Source organism: Charadrius vociferus, unplaced genomic scaffold (assembly GCF_000708025.1).
Source record: "Charadrius vociferus isolate BGI_N301 unplaced genomic scaffold, ASM70802v2 scaffold286, whole genome shotgun sequence".
Taxonomy (NCBI): Eukaryota; Metazoa; Chordata; class Aves; order Charadriiformes; family Charadriidae; genus Charadrius; species Charadrius vociferus.
In genome coordinates, this window is record NW_009648967.1 from 318007 (window position 1) to 344173 (window position 26167).

Consider the following 26167-nt stretch of genomic DNA (forward strand, 5'->3'; position numbering starts at 1 on the left):
GACCTTGTAACCCAGACCAAATGAAATAGCCAGGTTCTAGATAACCTTTGAGAGTTGCTCAGGCTTTGCCTTGCAAAAACAAAGAGTCACGCTTGCACCTAAATGCCTATTTTTGAGGCTTCTATTCTCAGGAGCACTGCTCCTTGGGGTTTCTGGGTGATTGTCTCTTTTGTAAGGTATCCTTGAAAGAGAAAAGTGCAATGGCTGGTCTGAACATTCTTCACTCTGCACCCTCATGGAGGAGGTGCAAAGGTTGGAAAAGCCATGTTGTTCTGCTCTCTGCAGAAACCTGGTTGGGTCAAAAGGCGATGTACATGGTATTTTGCTACACGGAGATGAGGTAATCTCTGCCAAGCTGTGAGAAGTATTAATATCACAACATGTTGTACTTTTGCAAGTTGGGTGAGGTGAGTGGAAGTGAATCGGCAAGTTGGTGAGTAAGACTTGGATCAGGAATGTGTGGCTCCATGGGAGGACATTGGCAAGAAGGCAAACAAATTAGGGCAATGCCTGACTTTCACAGTCCCTTCTGAGAGGAAGACCTATCCTTCTGTTGATTCTTATGAATTTATCAATGATCCACGTGAGCTCCATGTGTTGCAAATATTTAGCTCCTCAATGAACTAGGTGTTCATATTTACCATTATTGTTGTGTCAGTTTCTGCTTGTGAAGTGTACATATGCAAGTCAGTAGATATTGCATATCAGAGAAGTTTGTCACTTATCACCTTCGTAAGTACTCATATTTTGTGTCTGTTCATTATGCAGGTGCAAAACGGCAAATGCAAATTGTAGTATTAGAAAGAGAGCAAGAGATGAAAGTGTTTGAGAAAACACCGTGGTCCATGTGTTGTATTTTAGGTATATCAAATATGGATATTTAGGATTTTTATGTTCTTGCATTGTATTGACTCTGAAATTCTCTTAGAATAATTACTTTAAGTGGCTTAAATTCTGCAGTTTTACCTTAGTGTTCTTTTCTTGTCCTGAGCATTGGCTTATAGCTGACTGCATTCTAAAAAAGTAAGTTTTACTCTGAAGAAAGTTTCTGAAACTCATTTAAATTTTAGAATTCTGGAGAATAAATGGCTAGTATTCTGGAGTGATCTAAATTTGTGAGTAAGTCAACTTGCATTGAGATGTAGAAGCCAGATGCTGCAATGGCACGAAGAATATCTTCCTCCTTAATGACATTGCTTCAGCAGAACTTTTGGTTTCAAAAGCTGCATTTGTTGAGAAAATTTGATTTAATTTTGTAGGCTTCATGGTGTTTTCTGGTGCCCAACAGAAGACAGGTCGTTAAAATTTAATCATGGCCTGATGGTCAGAGGTGATGAAGACCTACAGTTCCCATGATCTATCTGCATCAGAGGGAGCATTAATAGCTCATTGCTGCTCTAGAAAGCAGGCCTAGAGTGTCCAATATTGGGTTATCAAACCTGAGGTACCAAAGTCATAATCTTGGAAGCGTGGACTTGAAATTTATTCAGCACACTTTCTCAGACACTGTGTCTGCCCAATTTTGTGTTTGTGTTTGCTTGCACAGCAGTAGGAATATATTCAAAGCTTGTAAGAATTTAGGATTAAGCATATGTATTGATGTCACCCTTAAGACTTGACTTGTCTTTGGCTCTCACTTCAGTTTTCAATGCCTGGGCAAGAGCCCGCCTTTCAGATCTCATGGGATGCCGTGCGCTTGAGCATGCCAATTGGGCTAGTATGGCAGCAAGCAGAGTCAGATGCATTTGAGAGCATGCGGGCAGAAGAAGGTAGGGAGGTGAAATCTGCTGTGCATGACCATTGTTTTGACACTGTGTACACAAAGCCATAGATCCTTTTGGGATTAGTGCTGCCTAAGACAATTTTCCTGTTACGTATCCCAGGACTTAACAGTGTCTGCAGGCAGAATGGTGTCTGTGAGCATTAAAGATTCTTTATCTCCTTAAAATACAAGCAGTCTCCGAATTTATGAAGTGAATCAGAAAGAAAAGTATTGCCTGAATTTAAAAGAAAGCATCATCTGTATTTAAACTACAAAGACTTATCTGTCCTTGATTAAGTTTCTCTGACAGTCCCTATCTTTGCTTTAGAACTTCAATGTAGCTACAGTATTACCACACCGGACCCCTAAAACAAAACCTGGTCCAAATTTGAAGGGAAACAGACAGATTTTACTTCATTCCCTGAGGATCCCAGAAAATATTACAAACGCTGTCTATCTTCCATCTCAGTGTCATCACACCTGGTGAACACTAACCTGCAGGGTTACTTGTTGGGTGGGTTTTACATTCTTTTCTGAAATGTCTGACATGGAATGTGAAGTATCAAACTAATATAAAAGTACGATATCTGTGTCTTAATCTGACTGTAGAGTCACTACTGATGAAGAAGAGAGATTTCCTATGCAGTCTGCCCACATTACTTGCTCTACTCTGTGGGCATCTGGCATCATGCCAGAAGAGAATAAATCTCATCCATTCTTTTGCCTGCACAAGGCAGGACAACATTGCCCAAGACTGCAGGTAGCAGTTTAATCTATTCTTTGGTGCCTTGTGAAAAATATTTTGGCCAAAAACTACCTGTCCTTCTGGCTAGTAGGAAAACAGGCACTTCAGTTATCATAATTAGCATATATAACCGTCCTTAAAACTAGACCTGTGTCCACAAAAAGGAAAAAAATATCAGTTAAGCTTTGTAATTTGTAGACAGTAAGAGAATCATAGAATCATAGAATGGTTTAAGCTGGAAAGGACCTTGAAGATCATCGAGTTCCAACCCCCCTGCCACTAGACCAGGTTGCCCAAGGCCACGTCCAGCCTGGCCTTGAACACCTCCAGGGATGGGGCCTCAACAACCTCTCTGGGCAACCTGTTCCAGTGCCTCACCACCCTCAAAGTGAATCACTTGCATTTCATTGCTCCCAGTTTACAATGCAATATCACCGTGGTCTGATATTCCCCTTTAAATTCATACAGCTTCTATAAGTGACCCTGCACTCAGTATAAACTGAAGAAGTTAATTATTTTTATCTCTTACAGTCTATATCAAAGGATCTCAAAGCACTTCAGAAAGAGCAGGTGCCTGATGATTTTTTTTTTTTTTTGTGAGAGAATGGTCTTGAGTCTTTTGCAGATCCATAAGTATTCACAAAATGTATTTGCATTTGTATGTGATATTTCGGTATGGGAACTACATAATTTTGATTCCAATTGCCATGATTACTACATTTTGCTTCCTCCATATTTTATTTTTTTTAATAGAGCATTCCCCAGAGCTTTCTGCTGCAATTCTAATAGAAATGCTTATAGCATTGGAATGCTTTTCCTACTCCTGCTCTACAGTTCTTACTCAGATTAAATTCCTCAGCGGTGTTGAAAGGAAGATAAGACAAAAAGAGACTGCAAAATCATGCAGCATTTGTTTAATTTTCAAAAGAGTCTTTGTGGAAAGACCATAAAGATGTGAAACTAAATGTATCACATTTCGTATTTTCTCACCTTGAAATTTTACTGTTTTAAGGTATTTTTATGGCAGTGTAACTTCTTTACAGCTTTCATAATAATCCATTTCTGTTTTCTAAGAGACACGCAGTTCAGTTGGTTTTTTTTTTCTGAAGTCTCTAAATATGCCAATTTTCTGATAACACATAAGAAACCTATTACTGTGCTTGTGTTATCTATGAATTAAGTTATTGTTATGCCAGAAAACTCATTGAATATTAAGAGCAGAAACACAAGCAAGCAGCATCTCTACCTAATTCATTTTAAGTTTGAAGTTTACAGGTCATACTTTATTTCAGTGACACATGGTAATTTGCAAAAGCTGCTTGGGATTTTGCTTTTAGCCCACTGCTGTGCTTCTGTTCCAAACAGACCTAACGTTAAACCATCCTCTTTGACTATCAGTAATATATGCATCATAACAGCCAAAGACTTTCCTTAATAGTATGCCCCTTACCAAACTCTGGCTTCTTAACACTTCTGACTTTACTCAGCAGTGAAAGTTAATTTAGTCTTTGATTTACCTGCATCCATTCTGTTGATCTTTTAAGGTTTTGAAAAGCCTATTTTAAATCAGAACTTTGAGTGCAAGAACCCAAGAGTAAATATGTAGTGAATGTTATGGATGATTAATATTTAGGAGATGAGACATCTTCTGAGGATGAAGGTAAATGAGTACAGCCCGTTTTTCTCTATGTCAGCCGCCCCTGAACAGTCTTGCAGCCTCCTAATGCAAGATTATTAAGCTCACATACCAAGAAAATCAGCCTCTGAGTTACTTGCAATGACTATTTTTTAAGAGAAGTTTCTATTCATAGTGTATTTTATCCTAATTCAAAGCAAGGATTGGCACTAAACAGTTGCAGAAAAGAGGTAAAGATTTTTTTGTCACAAGTGTTGTGAAGAGCACTGAAAATTGTGAAGAAAAAAACTGTGAAGAGCACAGGAAAGTAACATCTGATAGCCGCAATAAAGATTGGTGTTGAGACAGATTCTCTCCCTTAACACCTTTTCTTCTGCTTTCTCTCCACAGCCAAGCAGACAGCTGACATGAATCTGGAAACCACACCATACAAAGATGACCACAGCACGGTTGCAATCATATTAAAACTTGGTGCCTCCAGGTCTTTGTTCAGCAATATAGAAAGATACAGGTGTAGTCACGGAGGAAAGCATAAAGCTTAACTACATTCATGCAGAATGGGTGGTCACCAGAGTTATAGGGACCTTTATGGTGTGATGTATTAGGTTGGATGACTGTTAGAAAGAAGAAAGTAGCATGTGATGAAAACCTTTACCTAAGTCTGGTAGGCATGAGCTTTCATGATAGTCTAGTTTCTCAGGGAAAAACGTTATTGACACAAAAGCAGAAGGAACATCAAAACAGTTGTGACTAGTGGTGGGAATTAATTTACGGGTTTTTTTGTTTGTTTGTTTATTTATTTGTTTTGTCTTATGGGGTGCTTTCACAGTTTTCTTTCCTGGTATTCACTCTCCTCTGTATGGCAACATTCAGGCTCCTGGTACTGACGATAGTGCATGTTACACCAGGCCTAAAAACACACGAGGGAGCAAGTGGGAGAAACCAGAGGACCCAATATGAACTGCTCTGTCTGTGGAAATCTGTCTGAATTTGGGGAAAGGATGGACAGTCCTGGTAGTATCTAATTCTAGTGCTTTCAAAATTGCTCTTTGGAAATATAACAAGCCAAATTTTGTCCTTTTTTTTAACAAGTAGTTATTCCAGAGAACTACTTGCAAAGCAGTGACTTGCTCTAGATTTGCACCAAAAAAAGTAAAGCTTAGGTCTGTTTTTTTTCTTGTGTATAATCCTTCAAGGTGTTTTTGATAAATCCTTGCTTTCTGTGATGTAGATGTTCTTACTGAAGCATCTTGGCCTATCAGTACTCATTTGGGCACTACTTTACCTAAATTCTGTTCTTTCTTATGAAAAAATTTATCTAACAGGTTCGTAAGTGAAGACTGCCTTTCTGATGGGTCACCCTGTTTCGACTCAGTATCGAGTTGCTGTTTAACTGTACTCCTGTCCATATAGCCACAGGAAATAAAATTTTCTTAATGTAAGAAATTTCCACACAGTGGAAAAAATGAATTTGTCTTTTGAATATTTTTAATCCTCTGTGAAGGTGAACTATTGAGATACAGATCTGATCAAGATCAGTAAGCTAAATGGTGTTGACCTGAAGACAACAAACTCTCTGCCAACACCTTAATGTGTTGAGAAGGAACTTCTTTTTTTTAATCCAGCACGAAAAATGAATAAATGTTTTAGTAGTTTTTTAGGGTAGTAGTATTGCTATTGTAATGACTTGCTCTTGAATGAAATTTAAGGTCTGTCTTTAGGTCTATTTCCTTAAAGAAAAGTACAGGCTAATGATCTATTTTCAGGCTGAGAAAATTTGAACACTTATGATAAAGTTCTGTGACTGATAATGGCTTCAAAAAGTCAGTAAATCTCGCAGCCTGTGGTTGGCATTCAAGCAGGGAAAAAAAAAAAAAGTGTTGCAGAGATTAATAGCTAAATTAATACAAAAATTATTCTTATTTATGCTGGAGATAGAGTTTAGAAATGGTGTTAAAAAATGAACGCACTGGGAAAAGTACCATTTACTTACTGAGTGAATGAAGCTGTGACTAATTGCTCAGCAGTATGCACATAGGCTTGTGACAAGAGAGGGAGGAGGAATAATTTCTCCCTACCTTAAGAATAAGGATAAAGGTTCATAAAGGGAATATTTACCCAGTTTGCATTTCTGGCATCCATCTGAACAAGGTATGCAGTCTTCAGAGTCAGGATCTTCCACTTCACCTATGTTTTGCAAATCACCAGTTTTGGGTTAATTTCATATAATGGGATGCCAGCAAAGTTCCTGGAAATAAACTTATTCAAATCCAAAAAGGAGAAAGACTCACAGCAATTTCATTCCTCATGTTGAGATAAAGACAGTTTAATAGAATAGTAATGGAAAATGAAAATAATACTGAAATATAATACTAAAATATAATACTAATAATATTAATGCTACTACTACTACCACCACTACTACTACCACCAATAATAATAGTAAAAGAATATACGAGAGAAGTCACCCTCATTGCTCAGGGAATTGGTTGCCCAGCCCAACCCATGCAGTGGTCATGGTTTTCTGACCCCCAAACAACCCTCAGTGGTATACCGAGCATGACGTCTATGGTATGGAATATTCCATTGGCCATTCCATAGTTCTGTCTATGCTCCTTCTCAGCTTCTATAGAAAGCTGAAAAAAGTGCTTGAATACTATAAACATCACCTAGCAACACCTAAAATAATATGCATTATTGATATTCCTGTCATACCAAAACTGAAACATAGCAGCCACTAGAAAGGAAATTACCTCTATCCCAGCTGAAACCAAGACACAAATTAAACAGAATATTTGTTAACTCCTACTGAAGGATGCTTACCTTCTCTACAACTATGCTTCTGACATATATTTTGAGTAAGGTAGTAGCCTCTGAAACATCTTTTGCAGTGACTGGAGTTCAGGCACACCTCACAGTGGCCAGAGCAAGCCACGCAGGTATGGTCTGAATGGTAGTGACCTGGAGGACAGCTCTCTCTGCACTCCCCATGATACAGGAAACGGTCGATCCCTCTTCTGTCTGTGTGGCAATAAAATAGAAAAAAAATGTCAGCAACAGAGGACATCTGTACATAAAAAGCAGCTTTATGAAGCACTGGTGCTGCAGCTGATGAGAATATTTTTCACTGACTGCTAGATTTGTAGTTTTACACAAGATGAACTCAAACCTTCCACATTACTGGGGATTTATGACATATAAAGACGTTATGATAGTGAATAATTACTGTTTACATCCACCAATCTAATAAAGAAAGGATCAAGAGATTTCCATTACCAAATTCCCTTGTAGTGAACACGCAAGTATTTGTACGGTATTGTACATGCGGATAGAGTTGCCATTAGGAAAGCAAAGCTTCCTGCCTCACCTTTGGAAAGGATCAGTCCATTTCTGTACTGGATTACACTGTAATCCTCATCCTAGACACAGCTAGACTCTGGAATAATTTAGATTTGAATTTGAATAGCAAGTGTGCATATATTTGCTATCAGAGCAATAGCATTCTTTAGTGCATGGGTAACTGGGAGGTCCCCTGCTTCAAATCCTTCTGCACGAAACCTGTGAAAACACCTACAACTCCATGTGCCATGTGCTGCAACAAGGGGAGTTTTCGAGTGGGTTGCCCTACAGTATAAATGGCATGCATTATGGTGCTAAGTGTGTTTGATTGCTTTAAGCATAGAGCTAGAATTTGCTTACCATAATTTATTTTTAAAACTGCAGAAAAAGCAGCTATAATAGTGAATAATTGCTGTACCATGGCAGAAGTATTCAGACTTTGTTTCTTTTACTTTTCATGTACAAATCTTTAGAATGATCTTTCCCAGCCTCCTCAGGGTGTGACTCTCACCAGTGTCTGTGTGTTGATACACAGAAATACAGAAATTCACATTGCTGTCCACCATAGGGAGGGACTTGGGGGACAGTTATAGAAACTCCATCACATCTGACCTGAAGCACCATTTGACTGTCTACTCAGTCACATTTCCCAAAGTGAGAAAGTCAATCTCATCATCAATATGACAAATTAATGCCAGCCGTACCAGTGTTTTATTGTAATCTGGACACTTATTACTAAATAAAACCTGGCCTATTAATGACTAGGCCTGAAATGTAAGTAGCAGCTGAAAGGAAAAAGGCTGTGAATCCATTGTGAGCCCTCAGAAAAAGCTCACAAAAAATTCCTCTTTATTAAGTGAATTGAAAGTTAAACCTTAAATACTTATTTCCAAGGGCAGTTCAGGACAGTTACATACATTTGCATGTAACAGCCTCAAGTTCTTTGCCCACCACGTGTTACAGAGGCAAGCGGGAATAATTTTTAAAATGGAGCTTTAAAAGAGGAAGAGTTGCTTTTTGGAACAACCACTATTTAAACTATATTACACTCTCTCTCAACCTAAGCTCTATAAAAATGTGTCCAAAAGACAAGTTTCTATGTGTGTTAGGGGTAAGCTTCTCTTTGCAGGCTCTGTTTGTCCAGCTGTAGGGACACAGCAGCCTGCGGTGGAACCTACCATGCTTGTTTCTCATCCTTCCCCAGGCAGATGTTTTGGAAAGCACCCTGGCTCCCTGCCTGCTTGTGCGAGCTCGCTCCATTTCAGTACAGCACATACTGTGTAGAGGCTGGGGGAGGCATGTATGGAACTTTCTTTTCCAGAGACAGGAGATGCAGATTTGCTGTCCTTTTTTCCCTGTGCTACTCTTTCTGTTTCTGTTAACATCGCTCCTATTCAAAATATACCAAGGGAAATGCATAAAGATGCAAGGGCAATGCAGAGGTGTGTTTTCTTGTACTTTTTTGAAAAATAGTTAAAGTGAGTTCCAACTCCCTTCAGGGTTAAAACAAGATTATGATGCAGATCACTAGCAAAAGCACTACTTATTTTATTGGCTCTAATAACTGGCCCTGATAGCAGAAGGAAAAGGGAACTTGGAGTCCAAGGAAGGAGAAAAAGCTGTAAGAGGAAATCTTCCTTACCTTTTCCACAAGTGGTGCATTTGTTAGGTTCACTTCCACTGCAGTCCAGACAGGTATGATGGCACAAATGACATTGTCCTTTGAATTCAAACTTTCCTCTGGGGCATTGCATAACACACTGACCATCATCAAAGACTCTTTTGAGGCAGAGAGAGGCATAATTACAAATCTAGCAACTACTTCTTCTTTAAATACAAAAGAAACTAACAAGAAACCCAAGATAGTCTTCCTTCACTCTGTTTACAAGTGTCTTTGCACTTCACTCCAGTATTTTCCAGATTTTATTCATAGTATTTACTAAGTGGAAAGTCACTCATGTTTTGAACCTGGATCTTGGACTGCAGAGATTATTTTTTCCTGCCATTTTTCTAAGAAAAATCACCTTTTGGTCCTGTACGTAGACGTCTTTCTACCACAATCCCTGTGGTGGTCACTTATGTCTATTAGAAGGAAAGCAAGACTTGGGCTTTCTCTGTGAAGGAATAACCCTTCTGTTGAAGTTTCTTGTTAGTTTTACTTTAAAGGCTTCCTGTTAACAGTATTATGGCTTCAGTAAAATGACTTTGTACATAAAGTCAAACATCAATCTGAATCTTGGCCTTTAGGAGCTGTATTTTTAGACTTGCATATCTGCAAACACTTAGGAGTTTTTCTGCTAAATGTTCTCCTTTGCTGGGTAATGAAATAATTGCTACAGAATTCTTTTACATGATGAAAATTTCTCGTCCATTTTTCACCACTATTTAATCTCTACTGGATTTAATCTGTTTGGAATAAAAGTAGAAAAACATCAATACAGATATGTCTATTAAAAGAATATAAAACAAGTTGGTTAGAATTTGTCAGTGTTTTCAATATTAAGAAAAGAAGAGAAAAGAGACTGTAATCTTCCACACTTAACCGCTTTGACCAGTTTGGTATCCGAGGTCTTGGGACGCAATTTCTAGAGAAGCTGAGCACCATGCGGTGTCTTAATACAGATTTTGAGACAATCATCTTTGTCTGTACACCTCGGGAACAGCAGGCTTTCCATAACATTAAGACAGAGCATGCCTCCGTGGAGCCAGCCAATGGCATTAGAGAATGTCTGCTATATGCCTTCATAAACTTGAGTTGCTATGGTCATTGTCAGATTTATTCTGAAAGCAGGGGATAAAAATATCTGCAAAGTTTAAAACCAATTTTGTCAAATAGTCTTTGAAACCATTTAAAATTTATCATAATTGGAAAAGTCTAGGCTTATGAAGTGTAAAGATGGAAGAGTAGGCTATTGCGCAAACAGCCTTCCTGAAGTGCACACAAGAAAGCAAACTTAGGAATTGATTAAACAGACTTCTGAGGCTGAAGGCAGGCTGCTGGAGGGAGTCAGGGAGAGACTTGTGTAGGTATATGAAGTATTCAGCAAAGATGTATCTCTGCTCTGGAGTCTGAGAGTAAGATAGTTCTCCGCAGACTGTAGCTTATATATCTACACCTGCATGTTTAAGACCATTTTTCAGCATCTTCACGGGGACTGCAGCCCCCTCTGGTTGATTTCTGTGCAAATGGGGCAACGTGACAGAAGTGTTGGAGGTAGCTGGGCTATGCTTATGTGACATGCAAGTATTACTGTGTTCTACTAGGTATGCTGGCTGTAATGATAGCTGTCCTTACAAACAGCTCATGCAGTGGTAAAGTACATTTTTCTTGCTTTTTGTTATGTTGCCCCTAATGGAAGACACCAGCAGGTCAGATCTTGTCGCTAACCTTTGCAGCTCAAACAGTAAGGAGAGGGATGAAGAATTTGTGAAAATCAGTTTGGTTGGACAAAAAACCTACAATTCCATATTTTTTTAAAAAAGAGGTAACAGCATTTTGAATTGTCAAACAAAATGATCTGACAGTGATCTTATTATGACATAAGGTGACATCTACTGCTGAATTTTCACAAAGAACAGGGATTGTTCAGTGTTTTCATTTTAACATTATTTTCAGTAATCCCCCCAAAGTCTTTTCATCCTTTTCAAAGAGGAAAGGTGTTCCCCTGTAGGAAAGCAGTACTGCTGAATTTTAGTCTGTATTATCTAATGGCCACTCATTACTGTCTTCAACAGACACCCTCTGAAGCTCTCAAGAGCTACAGGATTTAGGATTCTGTTTCAATTAAACAGGTCTATTTCAAGTACATAATGAATAATGTCCATTGGAAGGATTTACTCTTTAGCCTCGCAGAGAGATTTTTCTTTATTATTATTTCTTTTACTGCTGACTGTCCTAATATGACTTTTTCTAACAGCTTTCACAATGTGCAGAAGCTCAGAAAGCTTTTGGAGACCTTGGATACCAAAATTGAAAACTGTTAGAGCATTTTTTATGGTGGAGACAGCAGCACCTTTCCAGAGGTCACAGAGACCTCATTACTGAAAACACCTGGGTGGTTTTGCCTAATGGTACGGTTCTGTACCTTCTTTGTTTTGCAAATATCTCTGTGTAAAACTCACAAAATAGGCTGCAATGAAACACAATCTAATTTAAATGCCACTGTGAATCAGAAAAATCCAGTCTGCATTCCAAAATTCTGCCCAGACTTCCTGTGGTAATGCCATTTCTGACATAACACATCTTAATTCAATACTGTTTCCTCAGTTATGATTTCTTTTGGACTCCATTGGTCCTGGTGTGTCCTTTATTGGCATAGTCATATCATAGATCTTCGCAAGGTAAATTGCAGGGTTGCTTGGGGATTTTTTTTCTATGCCTTACAAGATCTGATCCTGATGTCATACCAATGTAAATATCAGCTGGCTACAGTGCAATCCAGTGCAACAGAACCAGAGATATTGGTGCGAGAATAAAGCTATTGGTAGGACATGAGTTTAAAACCTGTAGACTGCTGGATTAGGTGCAAAGTGACTTCAACATTAGCTTCTGATCTGCAATGTCCTGTGGAAAAGCTTCTTTCTGGTTCTGTTCACTCCTCATGGCAAATTAGAAAAATCGGCCTAACTTAAAAAGCCTTAATTAGGGGACAATTAGGGGAATGGCTGGAGAGCAGCCCTGAGGAGAAGGACATGCGTGTGCTGATTGACAAGAAACTCAACACGGGCTAGCAATCTGCGATCGCAGCCGAGAAGACCAACCATATCCTGGGCTGCATCAGAAGAAGTGTGGCCAGCAGGTAAAAGGAGGTGATTCTGCCCCTCTACTCCACTCTCATGAGACCCCACCTGCAGTACTGCATCCAGCTCTGGAGTCCCCAAGGACATGGACCTGCTGAAGGGTGTCCAGAGGAGAGCCACAGGGATGATTTGAGGGCTGGAGCAACTCTCCTGTGAGGAGAGGCTGAGAGAGTTGGGGTTGTTCAGCCTGGAGAAGAGGAGGCTCCGGGGAGATCTTAATGGGGCCTTCCAGTACCTAAAGGGGGCCTACAGGAGAGCTGGGGAAGGACTTTTTACTAGTGATAGTGATAGGACGAGGGGCAATAGCTTTAAACTGTAAGAGGGCAGGTTTAGATTAAACATTAGGAAGAAATTTTTTACTTTGAGGGTGGTAAGGCACTGGAACAGGTTGCCCAGAGAAGTTGTTGAGGCCCCATCCCTGGAGGTGTTCAAGGCCAGGCTGGATGTAGACTTGGGCAACCTGGTCTAGTGGGAGGTGTCCCTGTCTATGACAGGGGGGTTGGAACTCAGTGATCTTCAAGGTCCTTTCCAACTTAAACCATTCTATGATTCCATGATGTTTAGGTGCTATGAATATCTCCCGAATTAGCTGATTGCTAGCCTCCATGTCCATATTCATGCCTGGTACCAGTCTCCATAGTTGTGTGCACCTAGAGAAGCCCTAGACTCTTGTTATTGAATTTGTCACCATTATGGTTCTAGCAATAATGATTTTGAAAGAACGACAACAAGAAGGAGAGTATTTCATGAATTTAAAGAAAATTTTCTCTATCTGTGGGAATCATCTGCCTAAACATCAACTGCCTGTGCAACCACTATCTTGTTCACGAGACTTGTTTTCTCCCTTGCCCTGTTTTTTTTTTTTTTTTCCCTTCCAGATGATGATGTGAGGTCTTTATGCTGCACTGTGCTGGGAGACAATTACCTTGTGAGTGGGCAGCTGATGCAGTTGTCTGGCTCAGGTCCAATGCATTTCTGACAGGATGCTTCACACAACTGACATTCTTGGGAATCATCAAGATATTTCCCTGGTAGAAAACAACATGTTTATTTCAGATCAACTTCTCACGTTAAAAAAAAGCAACCAATACACCAAAATATAATGAGTAAAAAGAATTAGATCTGTTTTGAATTACTGAAATGAGAACATTTCCCTGTGGTATAATGAAAAAAAGTGCTGGCTCCCTTGGGGAACCAGCATACTCAGAATTAGTAGTTTCTAGTCCTTATTTATTTATATTTTCCATGTCAATCTGACAGAGTGTGATTCTTGTTATTTGGGTTAATACTATTTCTTTTGATCAGTTGAAGCAATGGGACTCTTTAAGATTCACCATGAAAAGTTACATCAAAACCAGTGCTACGTGTGAGTATTCATTACCTAATGTCCTTCAGTGCAGTTGTAACATGCTCCTGATTGCAATCTGCAGTATAAAGACTGTGCTCTCATGGGTGTGGAGTATGTTACCAGAGGAGAAGGACTTAAGTATGCTTCCATCAGTCAGAGACGTGATGGTGCTCCCCAAACCTCTAGCTATAGCATCTTTTGTCTACCTCCCAAGCCACTGCTGGAAGACTCCACACCTAAAGACCTAGGGTCTCACTTATGCGGAATGAAAATTTCGTAACCAAGCACCCACTTGGACTTGAAAAAAAATATTTTGTGTTATATGAATTGTTGCCTTCCAGATCATGAATACACTCGTACTACTATGGCACCGAAGTACAAAATTTACCTCTTTATTTACTGCATATTAATTTAAATATTGGTACAAACTGGTAAGCTGTACATTTATAACTCTCAGAAAAGACATATTAATTTGGTAATTAGCATGAATACGGTATCTGTGTGCAGGATCATGTGGGGACAGTAAATCGGTTTATCAAGCAGTTTTATAAAGCTCAAGATTGGGTCTTTTATGTCAGTTTGTTATGGGAAAACTTATTCTAACTGAGTCTATACATTTGAGAGAATTGGCTGTTACTTCATTCTTAAGTAATGGAAGAGGTTGGGCAGAGAGTCCTATATAATACATAAACCCTGCAGTTTCTATGGATACTTCAATATGGAGAAACTCTTTCCACTTGCATTGCTGCTGGGAAATCTGGATTTGGCAAACGCAGTGAACTTTAGGAGTCAAAATACAAATGTGGAATGACTTGGTTTTGGCTCTCAGTTGTAATGGGTTCCTTACATTGAAAAGCAAAGACACTGTACAAGCAACTATTGCTATAAGTGTAAAACTATGTAGGAAAGAAACACTTTCTAAAATACTGTAAATTACGTTCTCCATCCCTTGTGTTTTCTACTCCATATTAATCTGTATTAACAAATTTTAATATAGCTGAAATCTCTGCTATGACATATAAACTAGGATAGCACTTATCATGCTTAAGGGGATGGGAACAGTATAGTTAAAAAGGCATACCAACTGGAATGTCCAGCCAACAGTGGGACAAAGCTGAGGTACCCAAAATGTAGGTAAAGACACAATTTTCATTTTGTAAGGGTTTATGTGTCTCCTGAAGAAAGGAAAAAGGTACAAGATGAGCCAAAAGCCAGTGACAGAGACACATGAAACAGGAAGACTGTGCTCCTCAGAGGCTGGTCTGAGATCAGTGCTAGCTGGGAAGAAGTTCAGAACTGGGAGCAAATGAACAGTCTCTTGATGAGATCAGGGAAACAGAAATCTGTGTATGCATACACATTCACACAGTTTTATAGTTCTTTTTATCCAAAGAGGATTTTGTAGATACATATTTACATGCATTTATGTAATCCCATACAGACCAAACCTTGAATTGTGTAAATTGACATAATTCCCTAGAAATGGTGTAGCTTTTCTGAACTGCAACACTGTATCTTGTATGATAGACTACTTTATAAAAGACTGATAATAAAAGACATTATAAATTGTATATCTGTTTGACATAGAATTCAGCAAGATTCTGAATTTATCCAGATATTACTGAGATACAATGTTGTATTGATGAATAACTATCACAATACAGAGTATTTATAACTCTAACATTCTAGAAAAAAAGACTGACCTGCTGTCCAGCAGACCATCAGGCCATTGACAGATTTGTTTAATGTAGGCCTCCTGAGTCTTTCTGATACATATTCAGAGGGTATAACATGCAATCCCATGATCTCAAATGCTTTATGAGATTTTTAAAATACAATTTAATAAACACACACACACACATTTATTAGGATAATACACAACCACCAAAAAATGCAATATCTGGAACATCTTCCTATTGCAGGTCTGGTGGCTTGGTGTTTTATACTCACAGCTTTACATCACTGGGAAATCTGTCAGGGCAATGTTATTAAATAATTGTTTCTCTGGTGTTGTTTTGTGATACATGTTAGAAAATCTTTTTGTTTCTCCAGTCCTTCACTTTATTTCCCTGCACTGCCTGTATGCTTATCCATCGGACCTGAGCTACTAATTCATACACCTCAGCTATGCCCACTCAAATCCTTCCCACATGGTAGAAGTGCTTAGTTTTAAAAGGGTTTTGTTATTTCTTTGTTATGCCTTTCATTGGAAGTGCTGTAATTCATTTCAGCTGTGCTGGAATAATGCCAGAAAGGCCAGTTCTCTGCTTACTTTATCCTCCGAGTTGAGGCATTTTAAACCATACTACTATAAAAATGTGCACCAGAAAATACTTACATATTAGGCCCTCCGAATTGCAAGTAACACCTAGAACCGTAGATCTGCCACTAAATGTTAACGAAATAGTTTTTAGTGGATATTAAAAGAGTGAACACTAAAATGCAGCTTTAAAGAAGACTTCTAAACTATTCCACAGGGCAGTTTGTTTGCCAAAGTTCTTTGTGGGCGATATATTTCTTTACAAATCTTGCTAGATAAATACTAGTCACTGAAGCCTCAACTCTCTTTTTCTTTTCTTTCTTCTGTGTTAAAATTCTTTATCTGTCCGACATACATAATGGAGGAATACTCCCAGCAGTATGTCTCAGCTATGCCTTCAATCAGGCAATGCCAGTCAGTTACTTTGGATCATCCCATGTTTAACCTTCATTTATTTCTCAATTCTGTTACTTTGTCATCTGGTTTAAAAACATTTGTCACCTTGTTTAAAAAAAGGAATCCAAGGTGTTATAGGAATAAGGCTATGTTAACAGACATAATTCCTCATAATGGGAAGATTTGCATGTATAATTTTTTGTGTTCCTAGTTAGAAAAGTTTAATTCCACATCTGAGCCATGTCAGGTTGCAGGCTGAGCCTTTAACCGCATACAAGAGCCCTACACTTATGCTGAGTTCCTGTCAGTTGATATGATGCATTTTAAAATGAGGTAAGGACTATTATCTCCCATTAAGGAGGCAGAAAATCTTGAGTTGCATTAAGATCGTCAAGTTAGGGTGCAATAGCAAACTAGAACCTGTCTCTCCTGAGTTGCAGCCTAGAGCACTATCATAGTTGCCAGGTTGTCCCTATGTCTTTGCATAAGCAGTATTAAGTGTACAGCCCTGATTTTGTCACAATTTCTCTCCTGCTTTCAAAAAGCAGTGCCATTCATTGACAGCACGTGGTGTTTCAGGAGACCAGTTAGATGAGGGTGTGAATATCCTTCTAAGTTATGCCTGGAGACATACAGATTTATGTGCTGACAGTCATAAATGAATCTTTCCCTTGTAGTGCCCCCCATGAGACTTAGTCACTCCAAGTCACCTGTTACTTCCCCCCTTTTCTGAATCAAAACATCACTGTATCTGGTTTAAAAATGTTAATTGATTATCTTTTACAGCATTGCCCCAGTGGCTTTTCTTTATCATCAATGAAAAAATGACCTTACTTCCTCTGTTTTGCTTGTTTACTTCCATGGGAACCTGGATATGGATTTTATACTTGGGCTTTTGTATCTAATCTTATGGGTTACAAAGGTTTCACAGAGCAGATAAAGAAACATTGATCAGAATTGTTTTTCATCAATCAACAGTGAGAACTGAGAGGATTTGATCTTAGGGAGCTCTCTGCTTTTTCCATGTTTCGCCTTGATACATTTTATTTTGGCTGAATTGTAGGATCAGCTCCTTGAGTTTTGCTGAAGAAGTGTTTATCTATAAAGCTTAAATCCATAAGGAACTTAGACTAACCTGCATATAGCAACCCATTAAAATTCAGCCTGAGGATTCCTCTTAAAGTTAGCTGTCTGTTTAGCCCAAAGCCTTAAAGTTTGTTAGATTACAGCTCTCTCAAAGAAATCTTGTCTTCATCTTGAAAATGTTAGGACATGGAGACTATGGCATTTCCTTTACCCCAGATTTTGAGCAGTCATACAAAATTTGAGCTGGGTTTCCAATTATTTGTCTAGCTTCACGAAGTGGCTACAGCAGCAGTGGACAAGGGAAGAGCAACCGATGTCATCTACCTGGACTTGTGCAAAGCGTTTGACAGTGTTCCACATGATGTCCCGGTCTCTAAATTGGAGAGACATGGATTTGACAAATGGACCACTCAGTGGATAAAGCACTGGCTGGACAGTCGCACTCGAAGAGTTGCGGACAACTGCTCGATATCCAAGTGGAGAGCAGTGACAAGTGGCGTTCCTCAGGGGTCGGTACTGGGACCTGTACTGTTCAACATCTTTGTCAAGGACATGGACAGTGGGGTCGAGTGCACCCTCAGAAAGTTTACCGATGAGACCAAGCTATTTGGTGAGGTAGACACACTCGAGGAGAGAGATACCATCCAGAGGGACCTGGACTGGCTGGAGAGGTGGGCCCAAGCCAACTTCATGCAGGTCAACAAGGCCAAGTGCAAGGTCCTACATCTGGGTTGGGGCAATCCCAAGCACAAATATAGGCTCGGCTGGGAATGCCTGGAGAGCAGCCCTGAGGAGAAGGACATGTGTGTGCTTATTGACGAGAAGCTCAACATGAGCCAGCAACGTGCGATAGCAGCCCAGAAGGCCAACCGTATCCTGGGCTGCATCAGAAGAAGTGTGGCCAGCAGGTCAAAGGAGGTGATTCTGCCCCTCTACTCCACTCTTGTGAGACCCCACCTGCAGTACTGCATCCAGCTCTGGAGTCCCCAACATAAGAAGGAGATGGACCTGCTGGAGCATGTCCAGAGGAGGGCCACAGGGATGATTTGAGGGCTGGAGCAACTCTCCTGTGAGGAGAGGCTGAGAGAGTTGGGGTTGTTCAGCCTGGAGAAGAGGAGGCTCCGGGGAGATCTTAATGGGGCTTTCCAATACCTAAAGGGGCCCTATAGGAGAGCTGGGGAAGGACATTTTACTAGGTCATGTAGTGACAGGACGAGGGGGAATGCCTATAAACTGTAAGAGGGCAGGTTTAGATTAAACATTAGGAAGAAGTTTTTCACTTTAAAGGTGGTGAGGCACTGGAACAGGTTGCCCAGAGAGGTTGTTGAGGCCCCATCCCTGGAGGTGTTCAAGGCCAGGCTGGACGTGGCCTTGGGCAACCTGGTCTAGTGGGAGGTGTCCCTGTCTATGGCAGTGGGGTTGGAACTTGATCTTCAAGGTCCCTTCCAACCTAAACCATTCCATGATTCTATGATTCAGCTTTCAGTCTTTTGTTAATTATTCTTCTCCTTTCAGTGGCTTTACACAATGACCAAATTTTTGTCTCCTTTTGCCCACTTTTGGATGTACAGAAGGTACAAAGAAGACACCCTTCATAGGCAAAACTTTGGGGTGCTATGATTTGAGGTGATGAGAGGGATTCAGGATTGGAAGTCTTCTTTTCAGAAGTGCTCTAGGCAGTGATGAACCAGAAGGCTGAAATTAGGTTGTTGGCTCCTAAGTCACTGCAGTCTCCCCCTTGTGCCAAAGCAGAACCTTGAAAAGGGCTGAACATCCCTTCCATGAACAGCGGTGTGTGGAGCTGCGTGTGATATAATGATTTTAGCATGAAAGGCCCTTTTGTTGCAGGATTAGCTGAGATCACACAGAGCCTTAGGTTAGCTTTAATTGTGACAGGCTGGAGAGAGGCAACTGCCTTTATCAACTACACTATCTTACACAGCCTTCTATTCTTTCCCCTGCTGAATCAAAATATTTACATTAGCCAAAGCTGCCCTTTTTGCTGATGTATAGGGATTTTTTCCCCTCTTTATTCTGTGTGCTTCTTCCTTCATTTCTGTGTAGTATTTATACAATTGCTGTTAGAAACCCATTGAAGAGCCAGAGCCCTCAGGGGTTCTGAGTGGGCATAAATAGACTCCAGAAAGACATATTTTGGCATTGAAAAAATCAACTTTAAACCTCCATTTGTAATATATTTTTTTTAACATTTAAAAAATCAGCTTTAAACCTCTATTTGTACTAATAATGTGGATGCCTGGAAGTAAAAGCTGGCTGGGATCAGGGGTTCTCCCTTGCCTGTGTAAGCACAAAGGTCAGAGCCTGGCAAGGTTTTCTGCTGCTCACCTGGAGCCTGAAATTTGACAGCCCCATGAGAAAGTGGGAAGGGGAGCAGAGCAATCCTGACCTGTACTGCTAATCCTTCTGTTCTCTTCTCACTTCTCAAAGGAGGGGGAAATATGTCTCTCTCAAAATTTTAGACTGACAGTTGAAAAAAAAGTCTGTTTATCCTCTCCATTTCTGGAGCTTCCCAACTGGAAATTTCCCTGTCTGATCTTGTCACTCTTCCTATTTTTTGTGAAGCTCATCAGCTGTGAACTTCCTAAAGGGCAGCAGCGACTGCAAAGGGAGACACCTGAATCTCCCTGAAAATTATCTCATTGTGCTGATAGTACTGCTTTGGAAACCCAGACAGTTGCCTGCGAAATATGCAAAAGAAGGGTGGAAGCTGACTGTGTACATTGAGTAAAGCTGGTGTTATCTGCACCTGGAGTACATTAAAGATAGGATCTTTCAAAGCCAGAGGAAAACACATGTCATACTCCAGAGGTGACGGTGGTAGCACCGTCTCTCTTGTGTTATACAGAAAGGAGTATGTCATTTGTATACACAGAGCCTTTCCTGTCCACAGAATTTCTGCAGTCTGACTTGGATAGGCATAGAGATAGCCATACCTGGAAAGGGAAGAGCTGGATGTGTCGGGGCAGTGTTTCAGGGGTGTCATTTGTCTTAGAGAGACCCTTGCACAGTGTTTGTATCAGAGATCTCCAACTTAATCAGGATGTGAACACAGATCTGCTGATATCTGGGCAGATTTCAGCAGGCAAACTATTACCCTGACAAGATATAATGACATAGATTCATACTGCTAATCAAATGCAATTTCTGTTTAATTTGTGGAGATAAATACATATTAAAGCCTGAAAGAAATCTGCCAAAAAGATACAAGTTTATCTCCTTGGAAGTAAGGAGCAGACCAAATTAAGTCTTTTAATGAGAGGTATAAGGGAGTAAATTTTATTCCTACCTTTAACTCTTCAGCCAACTCAATACCCTTACATTGGTGATGTCCCCTTGCCTAAAACCTCCCCTGGTTCCTCATCTCTGCTACAAGCATTTCAGGAATAGTCAAGGAATAGTCAAGGTTAATTGCTTCTGATGATTACCCTGGAAAGCACAGTCCAGGATATTCCCTGTAATGATCACATGTGCCATGCTGAGGATGCAGAAACGGGTAAATGATACAGCCTTTCTAATTCAGGTATAGCTGGAGAGAGGCTTGGTGGCACCGTTTGGCTACAGGAGCTGTGTGAACACTCCTTTCAGCCTTGGGATTGAAAGCGTTCAAAGAGGCTGTGCTGGGGGCAGACTCAGCAAGAGCAGCTTTTACACAACTTTGGTTCAGTATGGCCTTGCTGTTGGAGACAGAAAAGGGGCTACTTTACTTGGGAATAAGTATCAGAGTTATTTTTGTCTTTTGATCCAGTGGCATTGCACCGAATGATATATTAGCATGGTCACAAGCACCATGGCTGACAGCAATGCGATTCACAGGGACTGGCAACCAGGTGCTAGACTGTCCTTCCAACCCACAAGTCAACGAACATCTGCAGGCATCAGGAGGAGGGCAGTGGGCAGGCCAAGGACAATTGTAAATGGAAAATATATGCAGTATTATCAGAATTGTAAGTAAATCACACGAGTCACGCTCCAGTGAACATTCAGTGCTATTACTGAGTTTGCACGATGGAGCCATTAATTCTTCTTGGGTAAATAAATATTCACCGCCTGTCAATGTTTTAGCTTCTTCCCCCAAGGCTGATTGGAAAAATGGGTACTTAATCAGCTCATTGCATAACACCACAAAGCAAAGATGTCTACTGTGTTTTGTGACGGGACAGTATTTTTTGCTTTGAAAAGTGATGTTGTTTTCCCAGAAGACCCCAAACACTGCGAAACACTGATAAATAAATGATTTTGCAAGAGACATTATTCTAAGTTGTGCCTTGCCCATCTTTGACAGCAAATGCATGAGCTGATCATAAAAAAGAGATATAACAAAAACCAGCCTTTGGTGTGGCACTGAGAGGCTGTATTTGTTGCTTGATGGAATTGTTTTTTTTTAAATGCTGAGAGCCTTCTCACCATAATATGCTTTCTTTTGACTACATTTCCCATGCTAGATGTGAAAATTGGCTCCATTTTTATGCAATAAACATTTCTTTCTAATTCAGAAAGAAAGTCCTTCCAGGATCATTTCAATCATACTGTGGCTATTAAAATATAATTCTGTGGTGGTGTCTGCTACCATAGCCCAACAGGTGACCATTACTGCAATCTCTCTGGCTTTATCTGGAGGATTTCAGAACAGTTTTCCTAATGAGACCCAATGTTACTGTTCTCTGAGACTTCACAGAAATGTCCCAGGACTTCAACAGATCTGAATCCTCTTTGCTCATCAGGGTGGAACCGACGGTGAAAACGCGGGTGTTGGTTGCACTTCCACTGGTTGGATTCAATCCTAAGGTTCAGAGCATTAGTTTGTTCTCAAGGACACTGTGTTGCTAGCCACAATTCTTTAGTCCTTGCTAATGAGGAGGATTTAAGACCAAATAAACTCTCACTATAGGTGGTAAATAATCAGATAATCAATTTCATCAAAAATTGAAATCTCCCAAAATAGTGTAAGACACATAAATAAAAACTATGCCAAACAGAAATCAGTTTTTCCCCTGCTATACAAAATCCTCATAATTTTCAACCATTTTTTTTTTTCATGTATTGAAACTGCATATTCTGAACAAGATCATGCAAGTTGTTGTTGGTGTAAGTTTCTTTTTGATGAAAACTTGACTAGGATTTTTCTTTGTATGCTGTAAAACTTTTTTAATGCTTGCTTAAAATATTTTGCACAAACATCTAATGGCAGAACTTTTCTTGATTCATTCTGTACCAATGACATGACAATGGCATACCAATATAAATATAAGGCATGGTAATGGATCACAGACAAGTTATTGTTCCGCGAGTTGCACTGCAAATTGAAAGCTTTGACTCATACAAGCAGTCACTTAAATGTCTTTACAGGAATCTTGAATTTATAACAGGCCTTCTTACAGTCATTCAGTTCATTAAATAATTTCATTGAGAAGTAGCATATAGTAACCTAAAGTGGTCAGTCGTACAGATAATGCTCATTGTGGTTGTGATGGGGCTATTAAGAAGATTAACTTGGTCATTACCAGTTGCAAGTTATATTTAGTGACGGGTGAAATTGCTGTAGTCAGCTCTAGGATCTCTGTAGATAGGTTTACTCATCTTCAAAGCTCACACTGTCATGCCTCTTACCATTACCTGACAATGTGGAAAAAGCAGCAGCCCTGCTATTATGCAATATATTCAGTTGCTCAGAATTTCACAGAACATCAGAAAGCTGCAATCCCAATAGAGATTGGGGTAGTCTGTAAGGCCTCATGGGGAATTCTTTATTAGAAAAGTGTTCTGCACAGGGAGGGTGTTTGCAAAGCCTCCCCAGAAAGAGGCAGGACACGCCAGTGGAGACTGGTGTGTGGGTAAGCAGGGTCTATGCCAAGAGCCACAGGAGCTACTGGTCAGAAGCATAAGGTTTTTACCAACATATCCCACCAGGTATCTGATTTGCTGATCCCACAACACTGGTGTGTGGCTGAGGCGGAGGGCTGCATCTAGAACGGGAGTAAGGCTGTAACCTCATTGCAGAAAAGGAAATGGTTCTGTTATAAAATGACCCTCACACAACAGGCTTCTGCAGGACGTTCTGCAGGTCTGGGGCACGCTAAACCTTTTTTTTTCTGGATGAAACAGTGTTAGCACATGTTTGACATTGGTGCCTTTTGGACCAAAGCTGTCTTTGAGACTTTCAGTAAAGAAAAGGTCTAGTTGGGTGTCCAGTTTGCATTTAAATCAATGATTGGGTAAGGATTCTCCTAAATAGACATGAATTGGCAAATACTTTCCAATGGAAGTGACACATCTTAACTAGAAGACCATTTTCAATTTGTCATTGCTTTGTGACTCGTGATACATAAATAAAGCAGAAATCCATCAAAAGATTTGGATCGATGTCATCCACAGTCCCTTCAGATATGGAGAAAAGTATCATTTTGTTCATGCTTAGCAGCTTCTGATCTTCCTAACATGGTCCTTATCTGTTCTGCATGCCAACCACACAGTGTCAGATACTGAACACTCCAAAGTACTCGCCATTGAATCAGAGAGGGAGGATCAATTACCTAAGAAAGCTCTGCAGCTGGGAACAAACTAGCTTCCTTCAACTGCAATCCTGTTGCTGCAGCGATCCTCTTGTACAAGGACTAAATATAGTGCTGCTCACGAATTCTGCTTGCATCTGGCCACTGCTATTAAGGCATAACAAATAAAAATGATCAAAGAGTATGAGAAAGTACTGGTTTTCAGCCTAAAACTCAGTTCTATGCTTGCTTGTCTGTGGGACTTCACAGCTCAATATTTACAGATATGCCTTCTAGAGCAGGCTTCTTTAGCCAGAGCTATATCAACTTTATTATCACTAATTGCATGTTTCCTACACAAAGAAGATGAAATCCTGACAATAAAAGACACCATGATTGATTGAATTTCTCATGCCAGATGAAGATGAAGGTGAAAGTGAGGTGGGAGTGGAAAGAAGCAGCTCTTCATACAGTATTGGTATAAGGGTCAGGCCAACATTTTCGCCAGGTGTGGTCTTAGCAAACTACTGCTAAGAATGTGCCATCCCACATATAAGTGCTCCCAGGACTGACAGGGAAACCGTGAGAATGATCTAACTCCTTGTTTTGAAACTAAGTTGGTGACAATGAGATGTTTAAGCTTGAAAAGTGTTTTTTTCAAGAAACTCTTTACATGGCCTCAGTGAACATGCTTAAAACGTCATCTGAATACATGACTTCTTGGTAGAGTTGCCACTTTGGTCTCCACTCAGGTTGTAGAACTAAGTGGGAAGTGAATGAGACCATCAGCTAATGCCGATGGAGGGTCTCACCCTGCAGGGGTCACAGATGAGTCTACATGAAGCCCTTCTGATCTACTGGCAAGGACAGACAGACAGCCTGCTGTTCTCAAGTGGCAGTCTGTGATTTTGATCTGTGGTGTACTGGATGTGAGTATTGGCATGTGAACAGATAACAACATCTCATTGTGCAAATGGCCACGTATGACTGCAAAGACAAAAGCTTCCTCCTAAACTGTCTGAGCGACTAGGTAGTTGCGCATTTAACTTTTTAATCCTAAACATGCAAGAGGTTAGACACATCACAAACTCTTACACGTCAGAGGAAGCCAACATTGTTACCTACTAGGCTTCAGACATGGCTGTACTGTTACTACACAAAAGGTGTCCTCCATGGAAATCAGACATTTCTGCGGTCATAAATTCCATCACTTAAAAAAAATTCTGCAATGAATTTAAACACCCTTACCCTCCCAGTTTGTTTCAACGACTTGTGTGTGGTATCTAAGTGCTCTATACCGTAAAGCTACCTGTGCCCTTCAACAAAGGTATTTTACATACAGATTATCAACATGTTTTTCCAGACCAAAAGAACAGGAATTTAGGTTAATTTAATAGAAAAAATAAAATATGGAATAACATTGATTTTGGCCAATATCAATTACAACAGAACTACCCTATTTTACAAATAACAACTGAACATTTTACACATGTACAGTATTTTTTCAGTAAAAATGAATTTGGATATAACAATGTGTCAGTTTTTTTAAAGAAAACAAAGATATTAATTTCTTCTCTATAATAGTGTTAGAGACATTTGTAAGTATCCAAACAAATTCTTTACAATCCATTACATAATTAAATCTTTATTATGAATATATATTTATATATAATATATATATAATATTAACTTAAACTTTGAAAGCATTATGTTCTAGTTAAACATGTTATACTGAGAAATGAGGCAGTAACAGACTAGTAGTTAAACTAGCACAAATTGGATTCTTTTAAATTCGAATGTTTATCAGGAAATTTCTAATGGGCACCAAAGGAGCTTGACTGGCCCTCTGTCATACCAAACCACGTTGTAATAGTTTATCTGCTCTCTGCTAAAGGTGGCACATTATCTCTATAGGTTTGTATCCATTTGTTTATAACATTTCCACGATCATTTTTGATCCTCTTTACTTTCTAAAATTTACATACTTAAATACCTGCAATTCATTTTCTATTAATCTGTCCTGGAAAGATAATTGAGAAAGACACTTTATACATTTTAAGTATTATCCCCTGAAAACAGTATCTTTGAAGTTAAATTTTCTGTTTTCTGCTAAATGAATGTCGTTTGAACAGTATGCTAAGTGAAGCTGATGAAGATATATTAAACGGAAATCCGTACTGGCAGCCGTGAGCCTGGGTAAAGAGAGAAAGGCAGGGGCCGCTTCGCTCACCACCCAGGATGGTTTTACAGTGAGGTAACTCCATTGGCCTTAGCAGGACTATTCCT

The 26167-nt window shown here is 39.7% G+C and overlaps 1 protein-coding gene across 1 annotated transcript in view; it reads right to left on the reverse strand.

Moving 5' to 3' along the window:
• Window positions 1-26167, reverse strand: part of PCSK5 (proprotein convertase subtilisin/kexin type 5) — a 237051-nt gene that overhangs the window by 34846 nt on the left and 176038 nt on the right. Inside the window, 4 exon segments of the mRNA XM_009887718.1 lie at window positions 6222-6330; window positions 6967-7164; window positions 9125-9261; window positions 13208-13310. Of these exon segments, the coding sequence (XP_009886020.1) occupies window positions 6222-6330; window positions 6967-7164; window positions 9125-9261; window positions 13208-13310 (547 nt within the window).